At 30.3% G+C, this 27,960-nt stretch overlaps 1 protein-coding gene and 1 pseudogene across 1 annotated transcript; one reads left to right on the top strand and one right to left on the bottom strand.

Moving 5' to 3' along the window:
• Positions 1-1,655: 1,655 nt before the first annotated feature.
• LOC114184701 lies at positions 1,656-27,886 on the bottom strand (annotated as a pseudogene).
• On the top strand, positions 4,218-11,954 carry LOC114185093 (disease resistance protein LAZ5-like). Its single transcript, XM_028072602.1, is given in 10 exon segments — positions 4,218-5,168; positions 5,266-5,807; positions 5,810-6,363; positions 6,680-6,952; positions 8,932-9,415; positions 9,418-9,794; positions 9,969-10,019; positions 10,022-10,662; positions 10,754-10,848; positions 11,767-11,954. Coding segments are annotated over 8 exon segments (3,432 nt in total). The 5' UTR covers positions 4,218-4,602; the 3' UTR covers positions 10,607-10,662; positions 10,754-10,848; positions 11,767-11,954.
• Positions 27,887-27,960: the final 74 nt, after the last annotated feature.

Consider the following 27,960-nt stretch of genomic DNA (forward strand, 5'->3'; position numbering starts at 1 on the left):
AATATTTTAGGAAGATTTAATTTGGTAAGTTATCTTAATATTGTATCCGTATATAATACGTGTTAAATCGTAAAACTTTTACATTTTTTTAGCTTTTTAATTTTTTTTTGTAAAAATTTATAAACTATCACGTGTCAGATTATCGTCATGACAACTTACAATCATGTGATTGTGATAATAGTTATTTTTAATTTAGTCTTTTATTTAAATTTTTAGTATCCTAATTCTTTAAAACAATCCAATTTTGTTCTTCCCGATTTGAGATCAAATTAGTAAATAAGCTTAATTATAACTTATATATACATATTGTAATAACTTTTTTAATATATACATTAAATCATTTCACCTCAATACTTAAATTATTTTACTTTTTACGTGTTTTATCTTTGTAATTTTTTATGCTTGAAATTTTTTACACTTGTAAAAAGTAAAATAATTTGAATATATAAATATAGTGATTTGATCTATAAATTCAAAACTATTCATTTAACATGTATATATAAGTTATAATTAAACTTAGTTATTAATTTGGTCTTAAATTAAAAAGGACAAAATTGGATCGTTTTAAAGAATCGTGTACTAAATTGAACAAAAAATTTAAATAGAGGACTAAATTGAAAACAACTATTATCATTACCTCGTGTCATGATTGTAAGCTGTCGCATGGCACGAGGTGAACTAACACGTGGCAGTTTACAAATTTTTACAAAAAAAATTAAAAAAATTAAAAAATTTCACTACTTGACACGTGTACTTACAGACACGGTGTTCACTTCAACTTAATCGACATGATCAAATTGAATCTTTTTAGATAATTGGGATATTAAATTAAACAAATCAAAAATATAAAGACCAAATTGAATTTAACCAAAAAAATTGGGTACCAAATTAGTAATTATACATTTTTTTATTATCATTTGATATTATTTATTATTATTATTTATTTTCTCTTTTTTTAATATATAAAATTTAATTTTCATTAAAATTATTTTATTTTTATAAGAGTTGTCTAATGAGTTTTCAAGTAAAATTTTTTCTTTTATATCGGAGTAACAACAAACGTGAGGAATAGGAAATTTCTCTCAAGATGCCCGGCTCTTCCATTAATTTTCTTATATCTTTCAACTTTTTGCTTTTTTACCTAGTGTAGTTATTTGAATGTTTAAGCACCCTAATTATGAGAGGGAATTACGTAATTTTGGTTACTTTATTTATGTGCAGGCCTCTTTGTTCTTTTATTCTTTTATACAAAATAAATATCATGTGTACGTTTATTTATCACCACATAGATGGTCCCTTTGCCAGGGGAAGATGTACAACACTTTTCTTATTTGTGTATAAGCATCTAAATATTTTATTATATTATAAACACTGATACTTTGATAAAAAAATTAAAATAAATGTAATAAAATTTAAAAATTTGTTTTATTCATTTAAGCCTGTGGCGGAACTTGACCAAAAATTATAGGAGTGTCAAATTATATTTGTTATATATAATTTTTTTTAATTAAAAAAAATTAATTTTTTTACATCATTTTTTTAATTCAAAATAAGCATTCATGACAATAGAATCTAAATAATATAACAATAATATATATGAAAGAGTAACATAAAGTTTATCATCAACAATAATATAAAACAAAAGTTACTTTTATTCAGAGTGCTCCTTTACGCTCTTTCAATGACTTAAAATCTTCAATAATTGAATCAGAGCTGAAGCTAGTTGCAATATCCCTTTCAATATAGATTATCATAGTGCTTGCTAAAAATTCAGCCTCCATCTTATTTTTCAACTTGTTCTTGATTATTTTCATTGCAGAAAAGATCTTTCAGTTGTAGCTGTAGAAACTGGAAGAGTCATGATAAGACAAAGTAATCTATCTATCAAGTAGTAAACTTCAGACTTTTTTGTTGTTGCCAAACATGTACATAACTCTTGCATTGTTGATAAATTCTTCAAATTTGAATCTTGACGAGCATCAATAATGAAATGTTGAAGTTGAAAATTCAAATTAATCTTCTCTTGCTCATTGAAATCTATGGGATAATATTTTTCCACAAGAGTGCAAATTTTATCAATATTAAAAGCTTTATAAGCATCCTTAGGATCCAAAGCAGAACTTAGAATTAATAACTCCATTGCTTGGTCATTAAATCTACTGTTTAACTCTTGTAATTGCTTATCAATGGTAACAAAGAATATTTCAACAATAATGCTCCACTGTAATATGATCCTTTTGGTGACGAGAGCGTCCTTGCCTTTCTACATAAGAAGCCCCAAAATTAGGCACCTCAATATCATGTTTTTCACAAAAAGAAGTCACATTTTTTAATAACTTATTCCAATCATTTTCTCTCAAGTTTTAAATAAGTCCTTTTGTAGAACAAACTAAACACATAGCATTAACTATATCCTGAGATTGTTGTTGTAATGCTTGACAAAGAATATCTGTTATACCCATGTTTGACAAATAATATATAAATAAAGTAATAATATATAAATAAAGTAGTAATATATAAATATATTTTTTTAAATATATAGAAAATAAAATAAAATAAAAATAATAAATATAAATAGAGTAATAATTTTTAAATATTATTTTTTAAATATATAGAAAAAAAAGTAAAATCAAAAACGGTTAGGGGAGCCGTGACTCCCCTGTCCCTTAATAATTTCGCCCCTGATTTAAGCAATAATCTATTTTATTGTTAAAATATATATGTATATAAAATAAATACTATTAAAATTTCTAAAAAATTATGTTATTATAAAATAAATATAAGTATATAAAATATTTAAGGATATAACTAATGGCTATTAAAATTTAATTTAAATTTTTAGTATTATGAAAAATGTTGTGGCCTATAATTAGTAGTATCGATAATAATAAATAGTAGTTATTTTAAAATTTTGTTAAAACAAAAAAATATTAATATTGATAATTAATGTGAATATACAATAATAGTATTAAATTAAAATTAAAAAATTTAAAGTATTGATAAGTAATTGAAAATTTTATTATTATTGTGTATTAAAAATAGTAATTTAACAATTTAATTATAATTATAGACAAAAATTGTAATTGAATGTTATTATTAATTTAAATTCACTATCGTTAATAACTTTTTAAATTTATCGCTAATTTAATTTAAATTTTTAATTAATTTAATTCTCTTGATTTCAAGTATTTTTTTTTTCTTCGATAATAATTTGTTAATTTAAATACAAAATAATTTTAAGTTTCTTTATTTGTGTGCTTTATTCAAACTTTTCATGAATGATCATTAGTCATAACAATTTTTATTTAAAGTAAAACTAAGCAACGACATTTAATTCTAATTTAAATTAAATTCTTTGTTTGTTTATATTCAAATAAAATATTTATTAGTAATACTAATTATTTAACAAAAATAAACTTTAAAATAACGTCTTTCTTCGTTTGGTGTGTTTTTTAGTTTTCTTTGTTATTTCTAAATTTTTTGTTTGTTTTAAAGAGATAATTTAATCAGCATTTGATCTTCTAGAACCGATTCTGACAATTTTTGAGTCTGGAGAGAGAGAAATTGAAGTGAGAATTTCCTAGAGTTTACGTGTGGAAATCTTTTGGTCAAAGTCAGCTCGCTGGGAAAAAATATGTGGTTGCACCTATTGCATAGAAATGGCCGTTAACCTGTTAACAAGTAGGAAAATGATTTTTTATTATTAAATTTTAATAATTTTTTCTTATAATTTTATAAGATAATTTTTAGATAATTTTTCATTTTTTTTATTCTCGATATTTTAAAATTAATTAAAAAATGTATCTCATGTTATAAAAAAAGTTGTAAAAATTTTATAGTTAAAATATTATCTTCCTAATAAGTATTAACATTATCATGTCATATTATTATAAATTTTCATATTTAGTAAATTTGTTTTATAGATTTGATTAAAAATAAGTAAATTTCTTAAACAAAGTTAATTGGAAGAATGCGTTTAAATGATAAATTGTAAAAATGGAAATAAAAGACCTGTGAATCATAATGTTTAACTCTGAAGAGATGAAAAGAAATCGACAACAGTGTGAAAATTCAAATATAATTGTGAAAGTAAATAACGAGAAATGCAAATTAGCAAGGATAGAAAAAACTTCCACAAAAAAATTGAAAAGGTTGATGATAAAGAACATAAGTAAAATTCCATTTTTTGGCCATTTTAAGTTTCAGCATTATAGAGTTTGGTAAAATATGAATTGTCTTCACAATTTACAAATAAGAAAGTTTATATATAAACAAATTATCCAGTAGTTTTATACTCTCCAAGCTCCGCTGAATAAAATGGAAAATTCATATTTTGCTGCTACTGGTTCTTGGTTGTTCTTCTCTCCACTGCGTACACAAGGCCATCAAGAATCTTGTCATGTCCGATCAAAGCAATAGCTTCTGCGTAGGTCAGCTATCGTTCAGCACCACACTTTAATTCTATCACACAAGCTATGATTTCCACCTTCTAAATCGTTTCAACAAATCAAATCTACACTTTTTTATTAAGAATTGTTCTTCCGCTGTGTGTGGTGTGAAGTTAAGGAGTAAACACTACCAATTGAAGTGTATAATTCATAGATGGTGAAAACTAAATCAGGGCTTCAATGGTTTTGGCCCTGCTTCGGTGGTCGATCATCATCCTCTATCGTCCATTCACAGGGACCTACTTCTTCTTCTTCATACCAAAACCAAGACTACAGATATGATGTGTTTATCAGTTTCAGAGGCCCTGACACCCGCAATTCTTTCGTTGACCATCTATGCTCTCATCTCCTTCAAAAGGGCCTTTTTGTATTGAAGGATGATCACAAACTACAGAAAGGAGAATCCATTTCCCGCCAGCTTCTACAAGCAATTCAACAGTCACGCCTTTCTATCATTGTCTTTTCCAAAAATTATGCTTCCTCAACTTGGTGTTTAGACGAAATGGCCGCTATAGCTTCTTGCAAACAACGATCAAACCACATTGTTTTCCCCATTTTCTATGATGTAGATCCATCTCATGTAAGACATCAGAATGGGGTATACAAGAATGATTTCCTTTCACACAGATGGAAATTCGGAAAAGATCGGGACAAGGTTCCTGGATGGAAGAGGGCTATGACGGATTTTGCAAATTCAGCTGGTTGCGATATCAGGGACAAGTAAGTTTTAATTGCAGTCATTCGCTTTTTTGTCTTAAATTCATAACATCACAATTTAAGTAATAGTTTAGTGCTCTATTTTTTTCTTCTCTGGCAGGCCAGAGTTTGAACAGATTCAAATTATTGTTCAAACAGTAATTAAAAAATTAGGTCATAAGTTTTCATGGTCTGTCAATGACCTTATTGGGATACAACCACGCGTACAAGCATTGGAAGATAAATTAAGATTAGGCTCAAACAGTGATGATGTTCAAGTTTTAGGAATTTGGGGAATGAATGGAATAGGAAAGACTACTCATGCAGCTGTCCTATATGACAAAATCTCTCATAGGTTTGATGCTTCTTGTTTCATTGAGGATGTGAGCAAACTTTATAGGGAAGGTGGCCATTCTGCTGTTCAAAAAGAAATTATTTATCAAACTTTACGTGAAAACATAGATATGAGTAATCCTATTGAAATATCAAGGATTGTAAACAATAGGCTACACAGCATAAAGGTCCTCATAGTTCTGGACAATGTTGATGAATTGGAGCAATTGGAAAATTTGGCTATAAAACCAAAATTGCTTTTGAAGGGAAGTAGACTAGTTATTACAACCACAGATGAGCATATTCTGAAAGTGTGTGAGGGTGAGTGTTTATACACAAAGTTCCGTTATTGAATGATAAGGATGCTCGTGAATTGTTCTGTAGAAAGGCTTTCAAAAGTGAAGAGCAAAACAGTAATTGTGCCGCGTTAATTCCTGAAGTACTCAATTATGCCCAAAGTCTCCCATTGGCAATTAGAGTGTTGGGTTCTTTCTTGTGTACTCGAGATGCTGTTGAATGGAGAGATGTGTTGAATAGATTGAAGAATAGTCCAGATAATAAAATTATGAGTGTACTACAAATAACTGTTGATGGACTACACCATGAAGAAAAACAGATATTTTTACACATTGCATGTTTCTTTAAAGGGGAGAGGGAGGATTATGTTAAGCGAATTCTAGACTGTTGTGAGTTATACCCTCACATTGGAATTTCAAGACTCATTCAGAAATCACTCATCACCATTAGCAATGAAGAACTTCAGATGCATGAATTGTTACAAGAATTAGGAAAGAAAATGGTTCGAGACCAATCTCCCGAGGAGCCAGGATTATGGAGTAGAATATGGCTTCATAAAGACTTCTTTCAAGTCTTGATGACAGAAACGGTAACAAGTTACATTTTCAAACTTATTAAGTCGTTATTTTTAATATGTTGCTGCATAGTTAATGGCATTGGTTATTCCATTTAGACTTAAAGATTATTTTCTTTCGATTGTTTTTTTCGCATGAAATAATCATTTTATTATTGCTTGTATTCATACTTTTATATCAATATAATTTTAGTATGAGGGAAGTGAAGTTTTGATTTTTTTTTTTTATTAAAACTTCACTATTTTCCTTTTCTATAAAAACGTTTCGTATTCTAATGATTAAAACGATTCAATTAAGTGTTTCTTGACATGTTTATTCTTTATGTTGCAGGGAACAGAGAAGGTGAAAGCCATAGTTTTAAATAAAAAAGAAGAAATGGCAGAATGTAGTGTTGGTGGATTGTCAAGAATGAAGGACCTTACATTACTCATATTATATCACACAAGAGTTTCAGGAAGACCGGAGTTTCTTTCAGACAGATTGCGTTATGTTTTGTGGCATGATTATCCATTTGCTTCTCTGCCTCCGTACTTTATAGCCTCTAATCTAGTAGATTTGAATATGCCTAACAGTCACATCACACATTTATGGGAAGGCCGCAAGGTACTATAATCACTTTTCATTTTCATCTGAATTTAAAGAAGAAAAATTATTTTTGACAAATTTTTTATTTTTATTTGATAAACTTGACAAATTTTTATAAATAGAATTAAAATAATTTTTTTTAATCAAAATAAAATAGTATTTTTTTTATCTAAATAGAATGTTTGTCTTTGTAAAAAAAATTGTTAACTTATCATTCTCCTTTAGAGAAATGATGAAAAGAGCGAATGTCTTTGTGGCTTGGGCTTCTCAAAGAAGTGGCAATACATTTTGGTCATTTTTCTTTTCAACTTATACAATGACATCATAATTTGAAAATTTTAAAAATGTAATATAAATTACTTAAAATAATGCAAAGATATATTTGATAAGACTATGAGATAAACAAATCCTAATTTGTAAATTCAGGCTAATAAACTATCTTTTTAATTAAAAGTGTTGGATAAATTAAAAGTCTAGTTAATAAATGTAAACTAACATTATAAGAATATCATTTTATAAGTTTAATTATTTAAAGGAAATATGTTTTATGAAAAAATATATTACTATATAATTATAATTTTATATTTTTCAAATAATTATTTTTTGTTAAGCAGTTCAATACTTTTATTAGAATTGGCTTTTTAAAAAAAATTGTATACGTTTTGTTTCCAAAAAATAAAAAGTTATAGTTTTTTTAACCTAATTATGTCAATTTTTTTTAAGTGTGAACCGTGTTTTCTAGTTGACAATGAAGCGAAAACGTATTAAACTATGTTCCTAAGGCACCGAAGCAAAAATTGGAACGTGTCAAACGGTAAATATTTCAAATGGTAGTGTGAAAATTTTAAGGATGACATTGAAGTGTGAAAATGTGTCAAATAATATTCCCAAGTGGCAACCGAAGTTGAAACTAGTCAATCTATCTAAACAACTCAAATGTTATTATGAAACACATTTGATACTTCAAAAAAAATTAATGTAATTGAATTAAAAAGACTATATCCTTTTATTTTTAAATTTGAAAACTGAAATGTATGAAAATGTTAAAGAGTAACAAATTTCAATCTTAGTCAAAGTTCATAAGTAAAAACACATTTAAAGCTTTATTTATTTTTTAAGAGTTCTATAAGTTTGTTTGATGGGGGAAATCATTTAATTTAAATTATTGTTATAATGAGTATTAATCAAAATTTATTCTTTATTTATTTATTTAAACTATTTTTTTATTCTTTTTTATAATTATTATTGTGTGTAATTTCTCATTGCATCACAAAATAAAATATTTGTCACTTCAATTTGTAATGATATTTTTTTTTCAATTTTAACTACTTAAACATTAAAAACCAATCCAACAAATACTAAAAATAGTACAATAATTAATTGTCTCAATAGAAATAAAATCGATAATAATAAATAAAAACATATTGAAGATAACAATGAAATATACATTTATTTATATTTTACCAACTAAAAACTATTAAAAATTAAACTATTTTGATGTATTTACCAAACTCTTCTGTCATAATTAAACCAACTTATAAGCTAGTTAAATAAATTAGTAAAATTTCATCGAACACACTATAAAATAAGAACATGTTTTTTTTCTTTAATTAAAGTAACACTACATAATATGTCGCAATAATTTTCTGTGAACTTGATGGTTGTATCGAATATTGTGGTAATGATTTTTAAATTATAATTCGAATAAACATTTACTTAAAAGTGAAAACCTTTTAAATATTATTTGGTTATCTTTGGGTGTAATTTTCTCTACCATTTAATTATAGTATGAATTGGAAATGTTTTATTAATTTGAGTAACTATGATCCTTTTTTATGACATTCTATTTTTTTTTTCACCTAATGTACTAAATGAAACTTTTTATTTCATCTACCTATATGTCTTTAATTCTGAAAGCATACCAAACTGAAAGTGCAAAAATGAAATTGAAGTTTAAAGATTAGATGCTAATAGGTGATTATTTATTTTGTTTACAGAGTTGTCCTAATTTGAAAAGGATGGATTTAAGCAACTCCAGGTACCTGATTAAGACTCCCGATTTTTCTAGAATCACAAAACTTGAAAGATTAGATCTTTCTGGATGTACAAGTTTATCAGAGATCCATTCATCAATCGGACTTCTTAAGAAGATTGCTTTCTTGAATTTACGAAATTGCTGCAATCTAGTTATCATTGACTTTGGCCTTGTGGGTAATATGAGTTCTCTAAGAGTTCTTCATCTCTCGGGTTGTTCTAAGCTTGAAAGCACCCCAGATTTTACAAGGGCAACACATCTTGAGTACATTGACATGGATGAATGTTCAAGCTTATCCACTATTCATCAATCTATTGGAGTCCTTTCAAGTCTTACATTCTTGAGTTTGAGAAAATGCAGAAAGCTTGTGAGTATACCAAATGATATAAATTCCTTGTTATCTCTACAAACTCTAGATTTATGTAGTTGTTCGAACCTTACCGATCTGCTACCAAGACAAGCTTCTTCATCTCATTTGAAATCCTTGACTTAAGTTTTTGCAATTTACAAGAAGTAAATGAAGCTATTAGAGAGTTAAGATGTCTGGAAAGACTGAATCTACAGGGAAACAATTTTGTTTCAGTACCTGATTTCTTCAGCGGGCTTCCTCGTCTAGCATATTTAAACTTGTCTTATTGTCATAAACTTAAATCTTTGCTTAGGATTTGCTTTAAAGGAGATGGATCAGGAGGGAAGTATTTTAAAACAGTATCTGGATCTCGTGATCATAGATCAGGCTTTTATCTTTTTGATTGTCCCAATGTGGCTCTAGAGAAGGAGAATCTTGAGATTTTCAAACTTGAATGGTCTCTCCAACTAATGAAGGTTCACATTCTACAACTTTATCTTTTTCTCTTTGGCTAACATTTGCCTAATTCATAATTAGGAATATTTTTAGGGATTAATTGTAAAAATTACTTTTTATTATCAACCAATTAATTAAATTCTAGCACAAATTGATTATAATAAAACTATTTTGCGATTTTCTTACGGCGATAGGAACCCTGTAATTTTCGGTGTGGCTTTGACGTTGTTGTTCCTTGGAATTTGGGATTTCCACCTTTATTCAGTGAAACATTAAGGGGGATTCAATTATAAGAATACTTCAATGTGGCACCAATGACAACTGGATTGGGTTTGCTTTTTGTGTTGTATTTGAGGGAAACAATGGTGATGCGGCTGTTCGATCTTCGCCACACTCTTCATTTTCACATCCACTTTATCTTTCCTTTGAAAATGAATACACAGAAGAGTACTTTGATATGCGACTTAATCTAGAGGCGCTTCAAACGAACGGATCTGCACATATTTGGATGATTTACATCAGTCGAGAACACTGTCATTTTGTGAAAACAGGAGCGCATGTCACATTTAAAGCGCAGCCAAATGTTAAGATCAATGCATGGGGGATGAGAGCTATACTCAAACAAGATATACATGACTTCAAAGTAGGGAAATACGTACTACTCTCCCAATTAAATCGTGATCATGTCCCCTTTGAGTATGTAGAAAAAAACATTGATGGGTCAGGACCTAAAATCCAGCTTCCTTATAATTGGTTTGTCACAGAAGAAGAAGAAGTTGAGAATATTGATGCAAAGGCAAAAGAAAATAACCTTTCCAATGCGGGACTTTAAGTTGCTTGTCAGAGATATAAATATTGAAGCTCAGAAGCATTTTTTGGGATCCCATGGTAATGATTTTCTCTGAAGCATTTGCTCATAATTAGTTATTGACAAAACTTTTCATCATCATGAAAATTCGTATTTTGCTGCTACCTTCAGAAACTCACCCGTTCTTGGTTGTTCTTCTCTCCACTGCGTACACAAGGCAGAGAAGAATCTTATGATGTTGAATCAAAACAATAGCTTCTGCGCAGGTCAGTTACCGTTCAGCTCCACACTTTAATTTCAGCTTCTAAATATTTTCAACAAATCAAATCTACACTTTTAAGAATTGTTCTTCCGCTGTGTGTGGTTTGAAGTTGGAGGAATAAACACTAGCAGTTGTATGTATAATTCATAGATGGTGAAAACTAAATCAGGGCTTCATAAAGACTTCTTGTGATGTTCAATCAAAGCAAACAACTTACATTTAAAAGTTTTCTTAAATAAAGTTTGTTAGAAGGATGTTTAACTGGTTGCTTTTTTCTCGTTGCGTACCCAAGGCAACAGAAAAATCTTGTGATGTTCAATCAAAGCAATAGCTTGTGCGCGGATGAGTTACGGTTCAGCTCCACATTTCTCAGCTTCTAAATCTTTTCAACAAATCAAATCCTAACTTTTTTTATTAAGAGTTGTTCTTCCGCTGTGTGTGCGGTGAATTTGACGGAACCAACACTACCAGTTGCAGTGTATAATTTATACATGCTGAAAACTAAATCGGTGCTTAAACGGTTTTGGAACTGCGTCGGCGGAACTTCACCAAAGATTTTAAGAACCAAATTATATATTATATTTGTTATATATAAATTATTTTTTTAATTAAAAAATAATAATTTTTTTACATTATTTTTTTCATTCAAAATAAACATCCATGACAATAGAATCTAAACAAAATAATAATAATATATATGAAATAGTAATATAAAGTTTATTATTAATAATAATATATAAAAAAAACAAAAGTTATCTTTAGAGTGTTCCTTTACGCTCTTTCAATAACTTAAAATCTTCAATAATTGAATTAGAGTTGAAGCTAGTTCTAATATCCCTTTCAATATACATTATCATAGTGCTTGTTAAAAATTCAGCCTCCATCTTATTTCTCAACTTATTCTTAATTATTTTCATTGCAGAGAAAGATCTTTCAGTTGTAGCTGTAGAAACTAGAAAAGTCATGGTAAGACGAAGTAATCTATCTATCAAGTAGTAAACTTCAGACTTTTTTGTTGTTGCCAAACATGTACATAAATTTTGCATTGTTGATAAATTCTTCAAATTTGAATCTTGACGAGCATCAATAATGAAATATTGAAGTTAAAAATTCAAATTAATCTTCTCTTGCTCATTGAAATCCATGGGATACTATTTTTCCACAAGAGTGCAAATTTTATCAATATTAAAAGTTTTATAAGCATCCTTAGGATCCAAAGCAGAGCTTAAAATTAATAACTTCATTGTTTGGTCATTAGATCTACAATTTAACTCTTGTAATTGCTTATCAATGGTAGGAAAGAATATTTCAACTTTGAAATAATGCTCCAATGTAATATGATCCTTTTGGTGATGAGAGCGTCCTTGCCTTGCTACATAAGAAGCCCAAAATTAGGCACCTCAATATCATGTTTTTCACAAAAAGAAGTCACATTTTTTAATAACTTATTCCAACCATTTTCTCTCAAGTTTTGAATAAGTCCTTTTGTAGAACAAACTAGACGCATAACATTAACTATATCCTGATATTGTTATTGTAATGCTTCACAAAGAACATCTGTTATCCCCATAATTTCTCTCATCAAATACAAGATCAGTATAAACTCAAATGAGGTCAAGCTTTTGTAAGCATTATCAGTATCACCACGTTGTGAATAAGTAGATCCATCAACAATAATTTTTTTCTAGAACTAAACAAGTTGCATCATACATATTGATCAAGCTACAAATAGAAGAGAAATGGGAGCTCCAACGGGTATCCCCAGCTCGTTTTAAAGTACCAATTGGATTTGTCCCTTTACCCTTTTCAAGCTCATCAATTTCTAACAAATATGAAATTTCATCTAACTTGGCAACATGTAACCCATCATGACGTTTACTAGAAGAGCAAACAATATTGACAATAAAAGTCAATTTTGAAAAGAATTGGTGAATTGGAATAACTTCTCTTGATGCAGCAACCAAGGCAAGTTGTAACTGATGAGCAAAACAATGAACATAATATGCATAAGGACAATCCGTCAAAAATAATGCTTGTAATCCATTCCATTCTCCTCTCATATTGCTAGCACCATCATATCCTTGACCACGGATATTAGAAACATTAAGATTATGTCGAGATAGTACAACACACAATTCATTCTTCAAAGTTATTGCTGCAGTGTCTTTAACATGCACAATATCAAAAAATCGCTCTTGAATAAAACCATTTTTATCAACGAATGTCAAAACAAGAGCCATTTGCTCTTTTTTTTTATTCATCACAAGCTTCATCGAAAACTATACAAAACTTGTAATCCCCAATTTCCTCACGAATATGATTTTTCACTTTACTAGAAAGAATATTCAATAACTCCTTTTGAATTTTAGGTAAAGTATATTTGGAATTGAATGGAGCATTTTCCAACACAACTTTTGCAACTTCATCATTGTATCATCTCAAGAAAATTACCTTGGTAAAGTACAAGCTTGAAGTGATAAAAAACGAACTGTGTCGATTGAAGTCTTGAGACGTAATCGATTCTTCATAATTTGATCTGAGCTTTGCACTTCCAAAACATTCCTGATGTGACAATTTTGATTTAACAAGTAAATATGAACAAGGATCCTTCCCAATGTGTTTAAGGAAAGCACAATTTTTTCCATTATTAACTTTCCTCCAATTTTTAAAACCTATAAAATAACAATAAAAAAGTTAAAACATGTTGATGACAATAAACTTATTGCCAATTAGAATTCAATGAAAATAAACTCAATTACCTGTAACAATGGAAACATCTGAGCTAGGTTGTCCGCTTGATTTTTTTATTAAAAAGATAACACGGTAAGCAATATGTAACATCTTTTAATGGCGAATACTCTAACCATGAAGGAAATAAGCTAAACCATGTGTACTAAAATTTTCTTGGATGATCATCTTTACTAGACAATGGATAATTTTCTAGACGCATTTGATATGGACCCCATTTTAGATAAACCCTTCGTATCTCATCAATTTGATTTGGTGGGTACTGCCAAATTTGAAGACGCTTTCCAGGATCACGTTCTAAAGTATTTTCAAATTCATTATATGTAACTTTAGGAACCTCAGAGAGTTGTTTTTCGTTTTCTTCAATATTTGGATTCTCATGAAGTTTCTCAATTTTAGATCACGTAGATGCATTTTTTTCATCTTCATCACAAGCTTTGCTCTTGAAAAAAGAATCAATTCTTCTACTCTTTATCATAATTTTTCTAATATAAATTTTTCACCTCTAACCTATTTACAAAAAGATAAAATTATGAATATCCCAAATTAAATCTTAAAAGCAAGACTCAATATTTTAAGAAAACTAATAACTTCTAAATGATTAGCTTCTCTTACCTTAGAGTAGATTCCTAATCTTATTCTTCCCTTACACAACTTCAAAGCCTAAAATAGCTCTATCTACACAAAGAAGAGTTTGATCAACAATTAAAACATGATTTTATGATCTCTAACATAGAGATGTGCCTAGAACGTAGAAAAGCCACATACAAGAGGAAAACATATTGCTTCAAAAATAAAAAGGAAAAGATGAACTTACTCAAAAGAAGAAATTGTTCGGTCCAAAATGTTCCTTAACTCTTCAATTTTGCCGTAGTGCAATTTGATTTTGAAAATAATAAGGATTTGATGATAAAAGTTGAGATGGAAATAAAACGGGAGAAAGAGATGGAGGCACATACGAGATATACCAAATAAAAAAGTATAAAAAATTATAATAGAGAAAAAAACGTGATTTTAAAATTAAAAAAAAATTCAAACTAAATTAATATAAATAAGATAATAATATATAAATAAAATAATAATATATAAATAAAGTAATAACATATAAATAAAGTAGTAATATATAAATAAAGTAGTAATATATAAATATATTTTCTTAAATATATAGAAAATAAAATAAAATAAAAATCGATTAATATAAATAAAATAATAATTTATAATCATTATTTTTTAAATATATAAAAAATAAAGTAAAAAAAATAGTGGAGGCAACCGTGACTCCCCTGTCCCTTTATTCTTCCATCATTTCGGTGATCCACCTGTGATGGTACTACTCATAATTTTTTTTTCTTATTTATCTTTATGTTAATCATGATGTCGAATAATAAAACTAATGTCGAATAAATATAAGATGCATAAATAGGAAAATGATTTTTTGATTACTAAATTTTGACAATTTTCTCTTACAATTTTAGGTGTTATATTCTAAGTGGTTTTTTATTTTTATTTTTCTCATTCTCAATATTTAAAAATTACTGAAAAAATGACACATCATGTTGTAAAAGAAAGTTGTTAAAATTTAGTAATAAAAATATCATTGTTCACGTAAATATTATACGTATCGATATCTATTCAACTACCATTTCAACTTTTGACTTAAACATACTAATATTCTTGTTTTCATGTGATATTGTCTTGGCATAAAGCGCTAAGTAATCTATGAGTATTTGGATCGGATCATAAAATATTAAAATCCAATTTTAACTAGTATGTAGTCATTACCTAAAAGTATAGTTGGTCATCATGATGATTTCTTATTCTACTCATAGATAAGAGGCTTCCGCTCCCGTAAAATCATCAAGGTTAAGGTGATACCAAACGCATGCTCTTTTGTAGAGGTTACATCCACTATCAATAAAATGATAGTTGAATGTATGAGACAGTAACCATAACATACAAATGCATGCCCAAAGCAAATACAAGTATATAACATCTAACTCATACAAAAACCTATTAGATACATTAATAGCTTAATGTAGTAAAGGTACATTTAGTCCACAAAACTTAATGTAAGAACTTTTTTCAATTTCTTACCACTTCATTTCTTGATTTAGGTGATTTAAACTACTAATAAAATTGAAAAATCTTATTATATGAGCTGTAATATTTAGTACACATCACACAACAAGTCAGATTACCTTTGTAAATTAAACCCTTGAAACAAAGGCATGTCACTTAAGCACAACACATTTGCTTGAGTGACATTCTTCTTTTAAAAGTTCAGAAGTTATTGACTACTTTGGGTAAGTTATGAAATGTAGCTTGAGTGACATGCATAGTTGCTTAAGGTACAACATAAGTACTGTAATCTTAGGAAAGAGAGAATTGTCATGATTTCTATATGTTCACTTTATCACTTCAGTGACTCAAATTTTAAAGAATAGATGATTGATTAGGCCTCTTTCTTAGTTAAGCATCCGATGAATAATTGAGGGTCCAATTTCTTATAAGAAAAATAATCGTCTTATATTCTTCATTTTTTATCTTATAAGTTATGATTTGATTATGAAGTTTTATCACTTGAAGAAGAGAATGTTTAAATCAGTAGTGGTGAATTTACATGTACATTAAGTTGTACAAGTGCATTTTCTAGTTTGTTGAAATTATTATGAAATATCTGGAAAAAAATTATTTTTCTCCCTTCATCTTATATATTTCCCTTCCTCTAATTTTGTTCTCCATAATTCTTTACTTTTACTTTAAAAGGTTACTGGATTGATACTTAAATAATTTCTAATTGTTTCTACTGACTTAGAGTCTTAGATATTTTATCATCAAATTAGATATCATTTTAATTACATATCTTCTAATTACAACTAAATTTGATTTTCAATTAAACTAGAACAAATTTTATTTTAGTCAGTATTATGAATAAAAAATTATAATTGGTCTTTATATCAAAGTTTTAACTACCAAATGAATTAGTTTATAAATTGGTCACTAAATATGAACCATCCAGGCATTGACTACAAATGATTTAGTTTTTAAATTAGTCTCTAATTAATTAATCATCAATTTTATTTTTATCCATAACAGTAATTATTTTTAAAATTAATAATTTTTTATTTTATAAATTAATATCTAAATTAGTTATTATAATGACTAACAATGTTCTGTAAATAAAATTGATTGTTATTTAAAATTTTTCTTTTCGAGCAATGTATTCTTTTAATGTAAAATACTTAATGTATGTAATTATAATGTACTCAAACAAATATAACATCAACTGTCTCAACTCAATTTACTTATAAATACAACCGTTTGCACAAATCAACCTCGTTAATACTCCAAATTTATAATTTTAACTCTCACACTTTAACAACTCCACCAATATTCAACATCGTCGGGACATCTAATATCCCACCGATTCATTACGAGGCATCTAGCCCATAGTGTTCAAAATTTCACTAATTTTAATAATGAAGTTCAATTAACTTTTTTATGCTCTTCAAGTCAAATATTAAGAAGATAGAAAAAAGTTAGAAAAGTGTTCATTTACTCTCAGAAAACCTAATTCAAAAATCAAATACATTACTAATTAAGTACTTCAACTTACGAGTGACAATGCAGACTAGTTTCACTTAAACAACTACGTGTCTGTGAGGTATGGGTCGATTCGATTAAATTAAAAAATTGAAAAATATCTAAAAGTTAATCTATTATTTATATTATAAAAAAAATTATTAGTAGTAAGTAGTTATTTAACAAACAAAAAATTTTAAAATAATATCTTTCTTCATTTTTTGTGTTTTTTTAGTTTTCTTTATTATTTGTAACTTTTTGGTTTGTTTTTAAAAGAAGATAAAATTTAGTGAGCATTTGATTTTCTAATACCTTTTTTCAGTTTGAAGAGAGAAAAATCAGATAAGAATTTATCTCTATAAAAAGTTAATGATTTTCTAATAACTACCTAATATAAAATATAAAAAATAGATCTTAAACTTATATAATATGTGTATTTTCTCTATCAGAAATTTTGAACTAGATAAATAATGCTTTAAGGTTTCAGATTTCATTCCCTTTTAATTGTTTATAATGTAATTTCTCTTTTTTATGGATAAAACACCGAAAAAACGTAATGTACATACTTATCAGAGGGAAGAGACTTTATTTTTGTTTTAGTAATTTATAAAGTGTTCTTCGTTAGAGAAAGCAACAGTAACTTAGAACCTAAACTTCAGCTTCCTTACAATTGGCTTGTCACAGAAGAAGAGGAAGTTGAGAATATTGATGCAAAGGCAAAAGAAAATAACCTCTCCAATGCGGGGCTTTAGGTGGCTTGTTAGATAATATCATTATCCTTTTTCGAAATCATAAAACTTGAGAGGCTAGATCTTTCTGGATGCACAAGTTTATCTTATGTCCATTCATCGATTGGACTTCTTAAGAAGCTTGCTTTCTTGAATTTATGAAATTGTTGCAATCTAGTTTTCATTGACTTTGGCTATGTATGCTACATGAGTTCTCTCAAAGTTCTACATCTCTCGGGTTGTTCTAAACTTAAAAGCACTCCAAATTTTACAAGGGCAACGCATCTTAAGTACCTCGACATGGATGGGTGTTCAAGTTTATCCACTATTCATGAATCTATTGGAGTCCTTTCAAGTCTTACTTTCTTCAGTTTGAGAAAATGCGAAAAACTTGTCAGTATACCAAATGATATCAATTCCTTGGTATCTCTTAAAACTCTAGATTTATTCAGTTGTTTGAACCTTAAAGATCTGCTACCAAGACAAGCATATTCATCCCATTTAAAGTTCTTGATTTTTCTAGACCTAAGTTTTTGCAATCTACAAGAAGTACCTGACTCTATTGGAGACTTCAGATGTTTAGAAAGATTGAATCTACAGGGAAACAATTTTGTTTCAATACCTTGTTTCCTTCAGTCAGCTTCATTTTCTAGCATATGTAAACTTGATTATAATAAAACCTGTTTTGCTTTTACTTGTGGTAATAGGAACCCTGTAATTTTCGGTGTGGCTTTGACATTGTTCGTCCTTGGAATCAGACATTTCAAAGGTGGGATGGTGAAAAACTTACTGAGGATTCAATTGTGAGGATACTTCAATGTGATACATATGAGAACTGGATTGGCTTTGCCTTTTGTGTTATATTTGAGCGAAGCAATGATAAAGTAATTCTTAGATCTCGACACGGTTCAATTTCTTCATTGCACCCGTTTTGTCTTTCTTTTGAAAGTGAATACAGTGAAGAGAGCTTTGACATGCGACTTAATTTGGATTTATTCTAGTTGTATTAAATTCTACATTTCTAGAACTTCAATTCGGATATATATGATTTGGTGAATTTGGATTCCTATACTACTTTTTATAATTTTTAGAAGTTGAGATAAACTTGCTTAAGAGTTGCAAAGAGGACCCTACAAATTACTAGGTGGAGAGTTCATTTGTGAAATTTTAGAGTTTTAGTTTAGTTTATTTTCTCTCTTTTCTCTATTCTCTTCTTTTTGTCTTTTCATTCTCTTTAATTACTTCTGTTAAATAAACTTAAACGTGGGTAGTTGGAAATTAGAATAATTGTCTAGAAGATTGTAAAAGGTTGAGAGTAGGTTTAGCATTGATTAAACATGCAATAGAGTTCATTAATTGTGAGTTAGGTAATGATTATATTTAATGAATGTAGTAGAAGGGTCATGTCCAAAGGCCTATAAAAAGACCATGTAGTGCTTCATTGCAAAATACAACAAATATAAATATAAAGAGTATTTATTCAGAGAGACTTATTTGTCAACAACTTCACTCTCAAGTTTTCTTCTTTCCACCACTAGATTTTTATTCTTGTTGCTACCACACTGAACTGCATCATTTAAGAGTCCAGGCCAAAGACAATTTAAACTTTCTTCCTCCTTCTGTTTTTTGAAACGTCTTTTAAGGATAAAATCGTGATGGAGTATAAACTTCAAAGCGGATAATACCTCAGATTCTGTGTTATTGACCCTAACGATGACAAACTTAATATTCATACCCACCGCGAGATCGATAACGTTGTCATTGAAAAGTAATACTAGAATTAAAGTTGTTGGAAAAGTAAAACAGTGTTGGAATGTAACCTATAATTGGAATGTAAGAAATTAAAGTGTAAGAAAAGTAAGTACCAAGAGCACTAAAGAGCAAGAATCTCAAGAACCGAAAACTAAAGAGCAAGAAAGAAGATAGCAAGAACATAACAACAAAAGATGTACTAAGATCAAATCCAAAATCTTCTAATCTTAATTGATCTTGAACTTGTTAATTAATCTTCTATACTTAATTGTTCTGGTATACTTAATTGTCTCACATCGTTTAAAAATTGAGGTCAAACGCAGTTTAAATACTTTTTCTTCATTCTATCATCCCATGTGTCTTTTTAGGATCAAACCTTGACGAAACTACATACTCCAAAGCAGACAATATTCCGGAGATTTAAGAATATATATCTTGCTCTTGAGGATTGACCCGTAACCTTTTTCAAAAATTGGTATTTGATGAAGGATTGACCCCAACCAAGGAAGTTCACTAATCCTTCATCCCTTTCATTTGTGTTTGTTATTTTTGATTCCCTAAGTTGACTTAGTTGAATCAACTTTAGTTGACTTGTTGACCTTTGACTAGGTTTGACTTGTTGACTATAGTTGACTTGACTTAAGTCAACATGCTAATTTATGTTTATTTGCTTTGTAGGTTAATTAGGAGTAAGAAAGCAATGCTAGGTGGCGCATGGTGATTGGGGAGCATAAATGATGTGGAGGAGAGAGTAAAGCAAAGGCATAAAGCATAAAGTAAAAGGCATGAAGCAAGTGTACCTATGTACCTTTGGTCTCCTTTGTTTTTAGCACACTTTGGCCACTTTTTGGAGACATATGAGACACATTCTTTGTCTCCTTTTGTGCTAGAACGAAATTAGCCTTGCACATACCATAGTTAGGTCTTTTGTCTCTCATTTTTGTATCCTTATTTGACCTAGTTTCTAGAAGCTAGGGTTAGGTTTTTGCAGAGACATCCTAAGGTATCTTTTATTTGCTTAGAGACCCCTAACTCTTCTATATAAGGGGTGCTCCTAGACATGTAAAAGGGTTAAACATTTTGAAGTAAAAACACTCTTGTCTCAACCATTTGTGAGAGTTTCCTCCCTTGGGAATGAATACTTTTAAGCCTTATCTTGCATAGCAAGTGGCGGCACACATCCACTCATTTTCAAGGTTGCCATGGCTTCTAGCCTAGCCTTGTAGTGGCGTGCTTCTCACATTTTTACCATTTCTTTCCTTTCCATTTTATGTTTTCTTTTTCCTTTAATTATTCTTAGTTTTCTATGATTTATGTGCTTTCCATTTCCTTTTCATTTTGAATCAATTCATCATCTTCTTCTCTTGAGCTTTGTGAAAGGAACCTTCACATCTAGATAGTTTGTTATCTTAATGTTCAGTGGAGATTTCAATTAGTTTTCATAATCAACTCACCATATTCAATAATCTTAAAAATGAACAACATAATCCTTCATCAGTATTAGAAAGATAATTTTCTCTTCTAAATTTTCTTTGATCAAGCTCATCTTGGACATGTTCCCTAATACACTTTAAATGAATTTACCGCTAAAAAGATTTTGAAACTTGAATCGCAAACTAGTTGGATAAACTTGATTAGTTTAAATGGGTTAAAATTTAATTAGTTGAACTGAATGAAGTTTAATTCTCTTAATGTGTGAACTAATCGGATATTTTTTTCGTTTTATACATAATATATATATATATATATATATATATATATTATATATATATATATATTATATATATATATATATGAAATTATTTTATGATAATAAAATTATAATTATAGAAGTAATAATTTTTATAATGTTATTATAGATCATTTATGTTTATTTTTAAGTAAATTTTTGTTATAGATAATTTTTTTAGTTTAAAAAGTAGTTAAATTAAAAAAAAAGAATAATCAAATTGAAAAAATAATTAATTTAAAAAAATATTTCTTAAAGGATAAAAATGATAAGTAATCATTTTAGTTTAAAAGAAAATACACATTAAAAAGATAAGATTGAAAAACAAATGTGAAAAAAAAAATCCCTTTTATTTCTTTATTGGAGTATTTTATCTTGACCTCTACTTTAAGTGATGTGGCTTCATTCATTCCAGATTTACACTTTGCATCTTAATTCGTTTCCGTCGGATCACGTCATCCATTTAAGTTTATTCCTTTATTCATAGTTTGTGTTGATATGATTGAACTCGTTTTATTCGGTGAATTCTTGTTTATTTGTATTTCCATATGTGTTCTATAGTTTTAATCGATTAATTCAACTTAGTTCATGTGTTCTAAGTTACTACTTTTTCATTTGGTAATTTTAATCATTATCTGTTAATATCATCAAACAATGCATTAAGTCATCAACTATAACATGAACCAACATTTAGGTTCATATCATAAGTAACTCTTTTTGTTCACTTTGTAATATTAGAGAAAGGCGTTGTTTGTCCCATTTACCCTTTGTTAAAACAAACTTTTGGATACATATGTTTAAATTTGATGTTGTTAGAAATATTTTAATATAATTTAAAAAATAAATAATTAAAATAAAAAGTTTATTGTTACTCATGTGTTTATAGACCTTTAATTTATGGGTTAATGTTTTTTATGGTTAACCACTATATTCTTATTACAATTTACTCATTTATCTCTCTTTTCTATATGTAAATACCACCTAGGTGCATGGAAAAAAATACAACAACAAAGACAACAAGAAACACTAAAGTTTTCTCAAGAGTGTTCTTCTTTTCTTGTTTGTACTATCTCTTATTATGCGTGTCTCAACCCAGACTATTTCTACTCCTTTCCTCATCTACTTTTTATCTCTTATTGTTATTATAATTGTTGACCTCTTATTATATTCATTAATATATATATATATATATATATATATATATATATATATATGTGTGTGTGTGTGTGTGTGTGTGTGTGTCTTAGTGTTATTATTGCTCAGACTTTAGGTCAAAAAGTTCTATATATGCATAGTCCTGTTCAAATATCTAGGATTGTAATAAGAAATAGGTTGCACAACATAAAGGTCCTTAGTTCTTGAAAATGTGGATGAATTAGAACAATTGGAAAATTTGTCTATAAAACCTAATTTACTTTTGAAGGGAAGTAAAATTTGTCCATAAAATCTAGTAGCTTAAGCTTGTAGCTAGTAGCTTAAACTAATAGCTAGTAGCTAATAGCTAGTAGTTAATAATTAGTACTTAGTAGTTAGTAACTAGTAGCTTGAGCTAGTAGTTAACAGCTAGTAGCTAGTAACTTGTAGCTTAAGCTAATAACTAGTAACTAGTAGCTAGTAGCCAGTAGTTAGAAACTACTAGCCAGTAGCTAGTAGTTAGTAGTTAGAAGCTACTAACTAGTACCTAGTACCTTAAGTTATTAACTAATAGCTTGAACTAAGAGCTAGTACCTTTAGCTATTAACTAGCAACTTGAGCTAGGAGCTAGTAGCTAGAAGGTAGTAACTTAAGCTAGAACTAATAACTAGTAGCTTGAGCTAATAACTAGTTACTTGAGCTAGGAGCTAGTTGCTAGCAGCTTGAACTAGTAGCTAATAACTATAAACTAGTAACTTAAGCCAGTAGCTAATAGTTATTAATAGCTAGTAGATTGTAGATTGAGCTAGTAGCTAGAGTTAGTAAGTAATACTTGTAGCTACAATCTTGTAGCTTTAGCTAGTAACTAGTAGTTAGAAGATACTAGCTAGTAACTAGTACCTTAAGTTATTAACTAGTAGCTTAAGCTAGAAGCTAGTACCTTGAGCTATTAACTAGTAGCTTGAGCTAGGAGCTAGTAGCTAGCACCTTAAGCTAGAAGCTAGGAGCTAGTAGCTAGCACCTTGAGTTAGGAGCTAGTAGCTAGTAGTTATAAGGTAGTAGCTTAAGCTAGAACTAGTAACTAGTAGCTAGAAGCTACTAGTTAATAGCTAGTAGCTTGAGTTGATAACTAATTACTTGAGCTAGGAGCTAGTTGCTAGCAGCTTGAGCTAGTAGCTAATAACTAGAAACTAGTAACTTAAGCCAATAGCTATTAGCAAGAGCTTGTAGCTAGTAGCTAGTAGCTATTAGTTAGTAGCTAATAGCTAATAGCTAGTAGCTAATAGCTATTAGTTAGTAGCTAGTACTTAGTAGCTAATAGCTAGTAACTTGTAGATTGAGCTCGTAGTTAGTACCTTGAGCTAAGCTAGAGTTAGTAGGTAGTAACTAGTAGCTAGTAGCTTGTAGCTAGAGCTAGTAGCTAGTAGTTTTAGCTAGTACGTAGTAGCAAGTAGCTAGTAGCTAGTACCTAATAGTTAGTAGCTAGTACCAAATAACTAGTAACTAGTACCAAATAGTTAGTAGCTAGTGGCTTGAGCTAGTAGCTAGTGGCTTGAGCTAGTAACTAGTAGCTAGTAGCTTGAGCTAGTAGTTTGTAGCTAGTATTTAGTAGCTAGTAGCTTGAGCTAGCAGCTTGTAACTAGCACCTAGCAGCTAGTAGCTAGTGGCTTGAGCTAGTAGCTAGTAACTAGTACTTAGTAGCTACTATCTAGTACACTACAAAAAAATTGAAATTACCGACGGAATTTTACCGATGGATATATTTTTATCGATAAATTTGAATTACCGACAGATTTTATCGACGGATTCTCAAATTTTAATTACCGACGGATTTTTTCGTCGGTAACAAATTTTGTTTACCGACAGAAAAATTCGTCGGTAATTCAAATTTTTTACCGACAAATTTGAATTACCGACGGATTTACCAATGCAAAAATTTGTCGGTAAAAGAAGCGAAAAATTTCCTCGCCCAAATTTGAATTACCGACGAATTTTTTCGTCGGTAAATCCATTGATATTTACATAACTCAAAATCCATCGGTAAAATCTATCAATAATTTAATTTTTTTATCGATAATTTACCGACGAATTTATCCGTCGATAAAAGAAGCGAGAATTTTCCCGCCCAAATCTCTCCTTATAAGAAGACGAGAAGATAAAGAAAAGAAGAAAAAGAAGGAGAAGAAGAAGAAGAAGAGAAGAAGGAGAAGAAGAATAAGAAGAAGAAAACGAAGGAGAAAGAGAAGAAGAAGGAGAAGAAGAAGAAGGAGAAAGAGGAGAAGAAGAAGAAGAAGAAGAAGAAAAAGAAGAAGAAAAAGAAGAGGAAGAAGGAGAAGATGAAGAAGAAGAAGGAGAAGAAGGAGAAGAAGAAGAAGAAGAAGAAAGAGGAAGAAGAAGAAGACGACGGCGACGGCGGTGGCAGCGGCGCGACGGTGGCGGCGATGGTGGCAGCGGCGACGACGGCGACGACGAAAAAAAACGAAAAAAAAATTAAAAGAGGGAGAGGAAGAAGATGAATAGTGCAACAAATTTACCGACAAATTTTTTGATAATTATCGACGGATTTTTTGGTCGGTAATTACCGACGAATTTTTCGGTCTATAATTACCGGCAGATTTATCGACGAATTTTTTCGTCGATAATTATCGATAGATTTACCGACAAATTTTTCCGTCAGTAATTACCGACGGAACATGATTTTCGTCGGAAAAATTTTACCGACAAGCATTTTACTGAAGAATTTTGACCGTCGATAATCCGTCGGTAATGTTAATTTAGCGCAGGATTTTGACCATTACCGACAGATTTTGACCATCGGTAATATTGGTTTTTCTTGTAGTTGTAGCTAGTAGCTAATGACTTGAGCTAGTAGCTAGTAGCTTGAGCTAATAGCTAGTAGTTTGAGCTAGTAGCTAGTAACTAGTAGCTAGTAGCTAGTAGCTAGAGTTGTAGTTAGTAGCTTTAGCTAGTAGCTTGTAGCTAATAATTAGTTGCTTGAGCTAGTAGCTAGTAGCTAGTAGCTTGAGCTAATAGCTAGTAACTAGTAGCTAATAGTTAGTAACTAGTACATAGTAGCTAGTAGTCAGTAGCTAGTGTCATGAGCTAGTAGCTTGAGCTAGTAGCTAGTAGCTTTAACTAGTAGCTAGTGGCTTGAGTTAGTAGCTAGTAGCTTATAGAAGATAGTTTATAGATAGTAGCTAGTAGCTAATGGTTAGTAGCTAGTTGCTAGTAGCTAGAGCTAGTAGGTAGTAGCTTGAGCTAGTAGGTAATAACTTGAGCTAGTAGATAGTAGCTAATAGCTAGAAACTACTATCTACTAGCTAGTAGCTTGAGGTAGGAGCTAGTAGTTAGCAGCTTAAACTAGTAGCTAGCAACTTGAACTAGTAGTTACTAACTAGTAGCTTGTAGCTACTAGTAATCGCTAATAGCTAATAGTTGGCTAATAACTAGTAGCTTGAGTTAGTAGCTGTAAGACCCATGAAATTTAATTAATTAAATAAATAAATAATTAATAAATGCGGGTGAGAGAATTATTTATGACATTAAATTATGGATGGTATGACGTGGAGAAGTACTAGCCCAAGTGGTTGAGAGTACTTTGATTATGTCAGAGGACTTGGGTTCGAGTCTTATGTATGTCAATTTTGTGTTATTATTCGTTATTATTTTAATCTATGTTAATCATGTTGTGAAATAATATGATAATTGGATGATGACAGTTAGCATGAATTATGAATTAGCATGATGGTTTGGCATTTAGTTGGCATTTCATAGTTGTGGGTTCAACTTTAGGAGAACCCAAATTAAACATTCTTTTTGCTATTTTTGGCTTTGGCATGAAGGTGAAGGGTTAACGTAAACCCTAGAGAAAATAGCAGCCCAGGGTGGTTGTAAAAACACCCCATAATGTTAGGGCTGGTTGAGTGGAAGCCAAAGGGAAGATCATTGGTAATCGTTGGGAGCTCTCAAGCATTTCAATTTAAGCGAAGGAATTCCAGGTTAGGGGAGCTGGACTCCGTAATTTTATGCATATTGTTAATAATGTGTGATATATGGTAAATTGGATGTCTGTACACTGTTAATTTCTTGAAATTCTGCGTTTTTGGAATTTTTCCAGAAATCGCCTGACGGGTGATGAATCACCGCTAGGCGACTCATGCATTTGTACGTGTTCTGGGTTCCTGGAAGAGGAACCGCCTGGCAGCACACTCCCGACCGTCAGGCGACGCATGGTGTCTTAACCAATTATAGGTCTGTTGATGAAGCGCCTAACGGGACTGGTTGAACCGCCAGGCGGCGCGGGGCAAACTGACTCGTTCTGGGTTTTCTGGAATTCTGGGTTGAATCTGATCGGGGAAAAAGTCAGTGGTAATTATTAAAGAGTAATGTTGATTACCAACGGGGGTATAATCACGTAATTAAGGGCGTAATCGAATGGAACAGTGGGTTGAGGGTTTAAGGTTGGATAATTTGATTTCTGTTATTCTATGGGAGAAGTAGTATTGAAACTGCCTTAGAAAGGGGGAATCAATACGATGGAAACAAGCACCATGTGCTAAAGAACTGTAAAATTTAGTGAGTCAAAATTTGTGTGCATAAGACAAAGTTCGCAGGACGTGGAGGAAATTAGGGGTTCTTGGGAAAACTGCAGGAACCGCCTGGCGGTATTATGGTTGCCGCTAGGCGCCAGGTCAGAAATTGTAGGACATTTGTGTGCATGAGGTACTGTTGTGATTTGGAAACTGGAGTAAGTCGTGGGGATTGATAATGAGAAATTTAACTACCTAGGAGAACTGAGTATATAGGAGAGGGATGAGCAGGTGTATGTAAGTGAGGATAATTAGTATAACTCTTAGTAAAGTTGTGTCAAGGTACAGTATAAATTGGATGGTTAGATTGAGGAAGTGTACGACTAGGTGGGGAAACAGTTCAAAGGAACAAAGTATGTATTTAAAATGAGATGAGAATGACTACTAAGGAAACTGTTGTGATATTAGGAATTCGAGATTTAGCCAAGTTAAGGTATGGTGCAATGAGAATCAGGATTTGAATAATTACGAGAGTGACTCTGTTATTGAGGCAAATGTGACATTGAGAAATAAGTTGGGGGTGGAAATGATATAGATTATAGGCTCAAGTTTGAGCAACCAGTGGATCAAAGGATTGGAAATTTAGTATTGTCGCAGGATACTGGTGCAGCGCCTGGCGGCATAGCAGCACCCGCTAGGCGATAGCAAGGAAGCAGTGGGCTCTGGTGCAGGTGGCGCCTGGCGGACGAGAAGGTCCCGCCAGGCGATAGCAGCGGAAACAGGAATCCCCTGGAGGACGTCCGCCTGGCGGTAGGGACTGTCCCGCCGGGCGATGGTCATTGTGTTTAAGGGTTTTGAGGCGTTTAGCGCCTAGTGGTACGTGTCCCCCGCTAGGCGGCCTGGAAATTGATAGC

This window comes from Vigna unguiculata, chromosome 5 (assembly GCF_004118075.2).
Source record: "Vigna unguiculata cultivar IT97K-499-35 chromosome 5, ASM411807v1, whole genome shotgun sequence".
NCBI classification, from domain to species: domain Eukaryota; kingdom Viridiplantae; phylum Streptophyta; class Magnoliopsida; order Fabales; family Fabaceae; genus Vigna; species Vigna unguiculata.